Raw genomic sequence first — 9,751 nt, 5'->3', positions numbered from 1 at the left:
ATTAGCTAGATCCTGTATGTACTGTAGTGTAGTGTAATTTATACATATCTGTAAGGCATACCGATATTGAATAACTTTAGAGACATCACACATTCTTGTCTCACTCCAATGAAGACTATTGAACTACTTATTTAGGCATTCCTCCACTTTTACTGGGCATCTTTGCCATCATAAAATCCTCTTTGAAACATCTGAGCAGCTTTCCATCCACATCTTATGTGCTCTTGGTAGAACCTTCCATAAATCATCCCTATTCATCTTAACTATTTTCTCAGATACTTGTACCTAAATACCATATTGTGCTTTCTTCATAATCTGTCATACTGCACATTCTGTATTTGATGCAGACATCCCCTACTATTCCTAATATCACCCTGTTCGTCACTCATCAGACACTCTGATATCTTTTCATACTGTCTCTGTTATTCTTCTTCCATATAGCTTTCCTATGTCAATTGGTAAACTTATTCCATGATAACTGATGCACTCACTTCAGTCATCTTTACTTTTGTACAAAGGCACAATCATGGCCTTCTTCCACTCCACTGGGATATTGCCAGTCATCCAGGCTTTCTGACATTTTCCCAGTGGACACGGGGAGCTTTGTAGCTCGGTGGTAGGGTGTCAGGCTCATAATTGTGAGGTTGCGAGTTCACGCCCCGCCCGGTGGCTGCTGTGCTGGGAGGGTAGCGCTCTCCTGTAACCCTAGCAGGGCTATATGATCTGATGAGGTCTAGCTCGGGGATTAATCCCCCTTTCCCAGTGGACACTTCATTCCAATCTCTTCACATATCATCATCACTGCATATTCAGTAGTGTGTCATTAACAGCTGATACTTTCCCCTTCTTCAGTCTCTTCACAGGATTCCTACTTTTACCACTGCCACAGTCTCAGGCACCACATTCCTTCTTTGTGCATCACCAGACTCACTTATGTTTGCTGTTCTTCTGCTCTCATCTATCCCTTTCATAATTTAATTTTCTTCTTTTACAAAGGCAATGAAAAATGTGATATTTGACATAATGTGTAATCATGTTCTTTTAAGTATCTTGGGCAGGTGCAACAACTGAAAACTACAATCCATCTCACTTAGGAAGTTTTAATGAAGACTTTTACACTAAAACCTTCATCAAATCATAACTTGGTAATCTGAAGCTTTCACTTATGAAACAGGTGAAACTTGAATATTTCATCCATTGATTTAGCTCTATACAGACTTCTATTACATATTACCATAGTTCATTTACTGAACAGGTCTACATACTTATTGCTGTAATGTGATTTTTTTGGGGGGAATGAGTATCTTGGCACTGCATTCTGTGAGATATTACAATCTTTGATACAGTATTTGTTGATGTCATTCATTGTAAACTTCTGCAATCAGAAGGTTTTAAAAATTTAGCTAATAGCATAGCAGCAAAGTGCTCAATACCATCCAAATGAATGCTGGCACAGTAAAGAATACTGAAAGCATAATATTGAGGGTGTAACATGGACACACAGAGAGACAGACCATCAGTTTAAACGAAAATAGTTTAAAGCAAGAAGCAGTTACCTGTACAAAGAGTAATCACTCATAGATTTATAACAGGGTCTGCCTGAGCTGCAACAACACTAAACTAGGATGTACAGTACTGCAGATGTATCTGTACTCAAATAATATCCATTTGTCACCTTTCTGACGGTAAGGCCAACTACTGTTTTTTTTTTCCAAACCTATGGAACTCAGTTATTTGTACTTTGTTCTTACTTTAACCTTCCTGCTAGTAGCTGGTTGCTGCAAACATTCTCACTGCACAGACTTAGGAAGTGAACAGATTTACTAGACCATCCTGTTGGGTGTTGTGTCACCAATTTTGAGACCATCAGTTTCCCTTTATTCATAAATGCTGGTGATCACTCAACAAGGAAAACAGCCTTTGAAATTACTATATCGGGTTAAGTGAACTGCACTTAACTACACCAGAACATCTTGGGCTTTGATGAAGCTTGCTTTGATAATGATCAATTGACTGTAAGCCTATATGTACAATACTGTTCTGCATACAGTATGCTAAGGCAACCAAATATCTGATATATTATATGTGGTGCTATACAGCTTAATTAAGAGTGCCACATCAGATTTTCCCTAATTCTTCAGTTCATTAACTTTAAGCTTACATAAATATATTCTTAACAGTATATAAAGTAGAATATAAAAAGTGATATTGTATCACTAAGTACTGTAGCTAAAAGTCAGCTGCCATGATGGGCCAAGCCCCTAACAATACAGTACAAAAGCAGGGCTGCCAGTTTATCAGGATATAGGTACAAACTTGTCGAGTTCACCTGTACTGCACACATTAATGGCTAGCCAGTATCATACCTGGAAGTCAATGATCGCCATACAGCACTTGTAATGAGTACTGATTGAAACTGTAACCACATTATGGGTGAGGTTACATCATCACTTGCCAAACGGGGTAAACACCTCGTAATCTAAGACAGTGAAGTTGTAGTCGCTCATGAGTGTGTTGCAGGAGGCGTTTTCTCCATCGTAAGAGTGGGGCAGGTTGGAGTAACTCTCATGGTTCTGATTGCAATTGCCAGCAATGAACAGATCAGCACCAGCACCAAATATTGGACCACAACTGAAATGAACACAAATTAAAGGAGTTGGGAGAGTAATGAATATCAATGCAAAATATCATCATAACCATATTTTCCATTAAATTGTGGGGTGGATAATATCCAGAACTAGGAAAATAATATCATTAAAGTATGAAATCCCCTAAAACCTGTCTCACCAGTTTGTTCTTTGATATTCCTGATTTTAATCATTTAATGGACAACATCCCCCACAGAGGACAGCATTTGCTATTTTTTCCAGTTACTGGTATGAAAGTATGTACTTGTTAACCAGGAGATGAAGGGTGGTATGCTTTGTACTTTCCCTAAATGATCCCTCATGAAGTAAAGTGCAATAATGAAGCTCAAAGAAAGATTTATAACGAGGAAAAAAAAAAATATGTATATGACTGATCACCCACAACTTACTCTGGGTGATAACATATAGCAAACATCTTCTTAACCACTGGGAACTTGGCTGGTGGTGTGTCTTGGTTGTTGACAAGTGTGAAGAGGAAGGCTTTGTCTGATGCCACGTAGCGACCCTTCATGGTGGTCTTGCCCCATGGAACATCACTGAACCCTCCACATATCTCTCCATGTTCACCCTGGTACACATGTAAACTATTAGGGAACAGCTACTATCACTAGCAAAGGGACTGTTGTTTTACCCTCCATGAACTTTGAAAGATACCGATTTATATTATTACTACATTCTGTTCATCACACAATTATCTACTCTGTAAATAACAAAGGGTACATTAGGTTATGCACATATATATACTACCCAAATACAGTAATTAACAAACAAGAATATCAGATAAACTAAAGTCACATTCTCTCCTAACTCAACACTTCCACTGCGTATGTAAGCATCGAAGAAAATTATTGTATGAAGTATAACTGGTCTGCCTATCCTTACATCCATGTGCACTCAACTACAGCCTTCACACTGTGTATTGCAAATCAACCTTTCCATACTATAAGCTAAAGAGCACTCAAAGATTATGTATATCCCCCCATCCTAGCCAATTCATCTTACCTTGCTGAAAATGTAACTGTCCATGCACCGTGACATACCTTCATTATAATTAAATACTGTAATTTCACCCTCATGTCACTGGCAACATCTTATCAATGGGATTATTTTGATCAAAATAATCTCATTAGTGCCTCTGCAATCTAGTAAGACAAAGAGGGATGAAAATATAGAATAGCGATCATATGGAAACAAAAGATAATCAATTACAAAGCATGATGCCAAAATTTCTCTTAAAGGTCACATCAATTATACAAATGAAGTCAAGTGATATAAGTGGAAGATAACAAGCAGTATATCATATCATCTCCATCACTTACTCCAGCCAGGACTCCCCAGACAGGAAGGAAATGACAGTCACCTCCAAGCTACTGTACTTTGTTCTTACATTTTTTTCTCTCACATTTTCTGCCACTCCCATTCTTCTTTCCTGTTTATCATTACTGTATAGTAATTTGTTGCTCCACTCCCTTCTTCCATGTTTCTCATTATTTGTTGCTCCACTCTCTTCTTCCACATTTCTCATTATGGTATATCATCATCATCACCATCATCTAATCCTGTGCTGCCCCATGAGGAGCATAGGAGCCTGGGGCTAGGAAAGTTGGTCCTGACATTTAAGATGAGAGTGACCATCCTCACTCATCCCTGAGAGGCATTATATGAGCCATAAATCCCAACCACTCCTTGGATATAAACCTGAACTGGCTCAGTCTGATTGGAGCGCCTTAAATTACCCACTAAACCACTGGGCGCCACAATTTGGTTATAAGGCTACCACCCAGCATAGTAAATGGTTCGTGGTGTACAGGAAACCATTTGGTTTGTCACTCAGTGTAGAGTCACCCAAAGACAGAAGGAAGAGGAAAGAATGAAGAAAAGAATGACAGAAGAGGAAGGAAGGAAAGAAGGAAGGAAGAGAGGAATATTCTAATAGCAAAGGATTTATGTGTGCATTCCTGCTTAAATTGACTCTAGAGTGGCTTACCATGACTACTGTATATGTTGGAGTGACACCATCACAGTGGCGGTGGAAGGCGTCAGCAGAATAGCCATGGGTGGATGCTCGATACACCAGCCGCCACATCTGTTTGTTTACCCCATACCAGCTGTTTAGCACACGCTGCAGGGACATCTTGTCCTGAAAGGGAATACCATTACCATTACTGATTTTTTTCTCAACAATGTAAAATAATTTTATCCAGCTTATGTCAGACTATGTATGTGCATACCCTGTACATACATCCCTATACATTCATGCATTCTGTGAGGCAGTGTTCCATGCTTACAGGGGTCAGCCTTTTTTTCATGTGATAGTCGCTGTCCAAGCTGCACAGTCCCTAGCAGCAATTCAGTCAAGTCCTCAAACTCTGATGGCCCTTTTCAGGATCTCTTCCCACATTTTCCTTTGTTTACCAGCAGAGGCTGTCCTTTCCATGTCTGGGTTTGTTCAGTACTCCACACAATTACTTTCACATATTCTCTCCCTGTCTCAAAACCACCTCAGCGCATAAGTATACTGTACACCAATCTGATGATATCCACACATTCTCTTAATTCTGCATACAGTGTTATCTCTCAGTGTAATATACTTGAACATATCCTTGACTTGTAATGAAGACTTCATGCAGACAAATTTACAAAGATAAAGCCACCTACATTTACAAGGATCTGGGAACCAACGAAGAGCTTGAGTGAGACTCGTGGCTGAAGCCTCTTGTCCTCATTGGTGGTGGTGTTCTCCTTGAATTTGTTGGGCAAAGCAGCATACCGGTAGCGCTCCAGAGAAAGCTCCATTGGCACTGCTCCTGTTGGCTCAACCTCCTCTGCAAACACTTGGCTGTCTGAGGAAACAATTGAAATATATGAAATAGGGGTTTCTGTGAAGAGGAAGACAGTGATCAATTTGTAAGTTACACACCATGCTCATGTGCTATTTTCTCTCTCATCCACACACTCCACTTCTTCCATTCACCTATCTCACACACCTAAATTTACCCAAGCACCAAACTCTTGTACCCTCAAATCTCTCACTTGTACCCAAAGTCTTCACCTCTCACATGCCATCCTGCTCACTCTATAACTCACACCCCACTCACACACACATTTCACAGCCTTTCACTCATACCTCCCTTCTCTAAGTCACCCCACTTTCTCACATAGTCCAGTTCTGTCTCTAGCTCACACACTTTACAACCTCTCGCTTGCACCCCACTTCTTCTAGTCAATGCATTCTCATTCACTTTATTCATTAATCCCTCATTTGTACTCCAAGTTCTTCCAGTTACCAAACTCTCTCTCTCTCTCACAACCAAATTATTTCAGTCAGTGTGTGAGACATGAAAATAAAATAGTAAAGAACAGGCACCAGTTTCCTCCAAAACTCAGGAGAATATAAGCCCCTAGTTCACCTATGAGAAGGAGGCGGACATGGTTGATGACACCCTGTAGTTGCTGACACACACGCAGCCGCTCCTCCTCTGTCCAGTGTGGGGTCGGCTGTGCTACTCCTGCACCATACTTGGCCCAGTTCAGCACACCACGCCATACATCTTCTTCTTCCAAGGCAAGCTGAAGTAGGGGAATAATGGAGCATCATTCAGGATCATTATTAACAGCATCATTTTCACATATCACACTGCATATCCTCTTCAAGGCAAGAGGTGGGATAATAACTGAGGAATGACATTATCATCATTTTTTCTAAAGACTGGTAGGAATCTTTCTGACAAGAGTGATTATAATACTATTTACTTGTAGGGTACAGCATAATTATGATATATAGTACTGCACATAGAATTAGCAAGGATGTAAGCCCACAAGAGTACAACACTACTGTGATGACTCAGTCAGAAGCTGACACAGTCACTGGGTAGAACTGAACACTGGCCTCGTGTGGGATGACAGTCCACCATATAACCAACTGAGCCAAAGAGAACCCTAGTACAGTACTCCATTTGCCTATCAGGTTACATGGGCTTTTATGCACCTCATTACATTAGGATTGCTGCTGCTTACATTGTCCGATGAGATGAGTCTGATGAGTGCTTCTCGGGAGAGGTTGAGGAAGGATGATGTCTGCATGCATTCAAGAGCGTTCTCACCAATATACGCAACACATCGGTCAACAAATGATCGGCTGCCTTTACTCCCTGCAATCAGTGAATTGGTATAACTCAATATTCAATATACAGTATTTTTCTTTTCACCTTTTCAATAAGACACCTATTTGTTTATTCTTTCTACCATAAGAATAATAAGGATCTATCAGGCAGTATTAAAAAACTGAAAAAGAGATACATAAATATATACATACTACGAGTAAAGTGGCTGAAGGGGGAAAATACCTCTTATATACTGCTACTGAGTAAAAAAGAGACAGGTGGTACACATAAATTATACATGGCTGTACCAAATACCGTATTCTTCGACTGAGAGTAAATATAAAATGTAAATATAAAATAGAAAGTGTTATATCTTTCTCTTAGAGAAGAGATTGACAGATAGAAACATTTAATAACATGTAACTATACTAGATACTGTATGGTTATGCAAACAATACTCCCCCAGTATCTCTGCTTGTCGTAAAAGGTGACTAAAAGGGTTGGCGGAGGGTTAGTGCCCCTCCCTGGAAAACAACTAACTAAAAAAACAAACAATAAGCCTCGGACAAGGACTGACCAAACGATGACGACCATAGATGAAATACCTCCAGAACAATCTTTACAGTAGCCATGAGGAAAGTACAGACAAAAGATACATTGGTACAGACAGGTAATAGCTACATTAGTACTTAAGCAGACACTACAAGTAAAACAGAGAGTGCATTATACTTTCAATGTAATACTCCAGCTTTTATGCAAGCTTGAATGAGGAGCAGACAGTATAGGATTTCATAACAGAAAACATATAACTGGGGTTTCCTCAGACGGTCTATACACTTTAACAGAAATCATGCTGTACCTCCTGTGCGTTGCTCCATCTTAAGTGCTGCCATAAGGAAGGTACAGGCATTGTGTGGTGTCATGGTGGTGGCAATGTGGTCCTCACAGTGTTGGCACAGCTCCTCCAGTCCTAGGTCATGTGCCACACCATACACTTCAAACACACCGCTGTCACTCATCACAACCTGGTGATGAGAAGTGTATTTGGTTACATTTGCAGGCTTCTTTAATCATCACCATTATTTCCAAGTACAGTACTGTAATTCAATGAGGGGGCTGTGGTTAAGAAAAATAATCATCATCGTAAACTATTTCACAAACATGACACATGCCTCTTTTATCACCATCATCATCTAACCCTGTTTTCAACTGCTTGATCACAGTAAAGGAGTTAATCGTGAAATTCTAATTAACTACTGTAGATGAAGCTGCAAAAAAGAATATAAAAAATGCAATTTACAACTACAGCTTCATGTAACTGACTATAACATACCTTTCCAGTGTATATATAGTTAATGACTTGTCTAAAGATGTTGGGCTGGTACTGTGTGAGCCTGATGGTGGTGTGAGGGGAACCAGGAGTAACCGTACTGCCAGGAATCGCACACACCTCACCACCATATGCCTCCATAAAGCTCTTACATCTGTGGGCAGTCATCATAGTCAATGTCATCATCATCATCATCATCATCATCTTCCTCTTCTTCACCATTATTACCATCATCATCCTCTTTATCATTATCATTTCCTTCAATATCATCATCTTTTTCTTTACTATCATCACCCAAGCCCAGCTAAATGTGATTACCATGCTTACCACACTACAAAAAGCATTTAACAGTGAAGCAAAGAATCTAGACACACATTACCCTCATCACAGGTTTCATAAATAACTGTCCAATACTGGGAACTTGCCTACATTGTTAGTCTTTATTTTAAGGTTATGGATCCTAGGGCTTGAGTATTATAAAATTAATGGTAGTATCTGAGGTGCCATGGGAAGCATTGTAGTACATCTTCCTTCTATATATACGGTATTTACTTTGCATATTACATTTTCCTCTATTTTGTGCGTTATTAATATCACATCCATCCATCCATCCATCATCCAATCCTACGTTGCCCCATGAGGAGCATAGGAGCCCGGGGCTAGGCAGTTGGTCCCGACATTTAAGATGAGAGTGACATATCACAACAGTACTGTATTTATATAGTTTGCATCAATAACACAGGAGAGGATATTGAGATGTAATGCGATGAATAATTCCCTAGAAAAGTGGTGCTACAAAGCCTCGTATGGCACTTAATATCATCTCAAATTGGGAAAAGAAAGCTGAAACAAACCACCAAACTTTGAGGATACCCTTATGTGTCTTGTAGCCCACCACAGAGATGATAACTGAGTCCTTGGTTTATATACAAGAATATTAATGTCAAAAAGCTATATTCATCTGTGTCTACTACCTCCACAGTTATGGTGTCTGGGTATTGAGACAAGTACAGAGATAGAAGATACTGTACACAGAAAAATATATAGATCTAGTAAAATATATTGACAAATAGAAAAATATACAGACAGAAAAATAATGTTTATAGACAGATAGACAGGAAAACATATAGACACAGAAAAATATATAGACAGAAAAATAAAGAGATACCTATACTATATAAATAACCTACCTTGCTTTGAGTATAAGTTTATGTGCTGGTATGTGTGTCTCCTCCCTTCCCACCACAAATATGATATCTGCTGAGTCCTTGTCCTCCAGTAGGTGCTGCAGGTCCTCCAACAGCCGAGACACCCCCACCAGTGACTTGTCCGAGAAGTGCAGGCCACCAGCCACACGCGTACCCATCCTGAAACAGATTTACAGACAAGAGGATGACAGACTGACTAGGAGAGAGGATGTGGGTGTGAGGAAGGGGGAGAATGTGGTGGATGAGATTGAGTGGTATATGAATGAGGGTGGTATGAGCTGAAGGGAGGACAGCCTGATGTCAAAGGGTAGGGATACACAAAGGCAACAATGTCTATGTTCACCCTCACTAGGATTGAAATAGATCATGATCACCATCATTACTATAATCATTACTGTCATCCTCATCATCATGACTTTTATCCTACCTAATGATGGGGTCAGGCAGAATCAAAACATAAAA

General features: G+C 39.8%; 1 protein-coding gene across 1 annotated transcript; it reads right to left on the bottom strand.

The window, feature by feature from the left end:
• Positions 1–1,594: 1,594 nt before the first annotated feature.
• Positions 1,595–9,447, bottom strand: LOC145391665 (serine-enriched protein). The gene is made up of 9 exons (XM_080266213.1): positions 9,272–9,447; positions 8,085–8,235; positions 7,611–7,776; positions 6,666–6,799; positions 6,059–6,218; positions 5,307–5,491; positions 4,636–4,788; positions 3,038–3,216; positions 1,595–2,631 (listed from the first exon to the last, which is right to left on the bottom strand). Exons 1-9 carry the CDS (start codon positions 9,445–9,447, stop codon positions 2,448–2,450), a joined length of 1,488 nt encoding a protein of 495 aa, XP_080122339.1. The 3' UTR covers positions 1,595–2,447.
• Positions 9,448–9,751: the final 304 nt, after the last annotated feature.

Source organism: Coenobita brevimanus, chromosome 19 (genome assembly GCF_032717465.1).
Source record: "Coenobita brevimanus isolate Jiangsu-jjx chromosome 19, ASM3271746v2, whole genome shotgun sequence".
Taxonomy (NCBI): domain Eukaryota; kingdom Metazoa; phylum Arthropoda; class Malacostraca; order Decapoda; family Coenobitidae; genus Coenobita; species Coenobita brevimanus.
The sequence above is the reverse complement of the archived record's forward strand: the minus strand, read 5'-3'. Positions and strand labels throughout refer to the sequence as shown.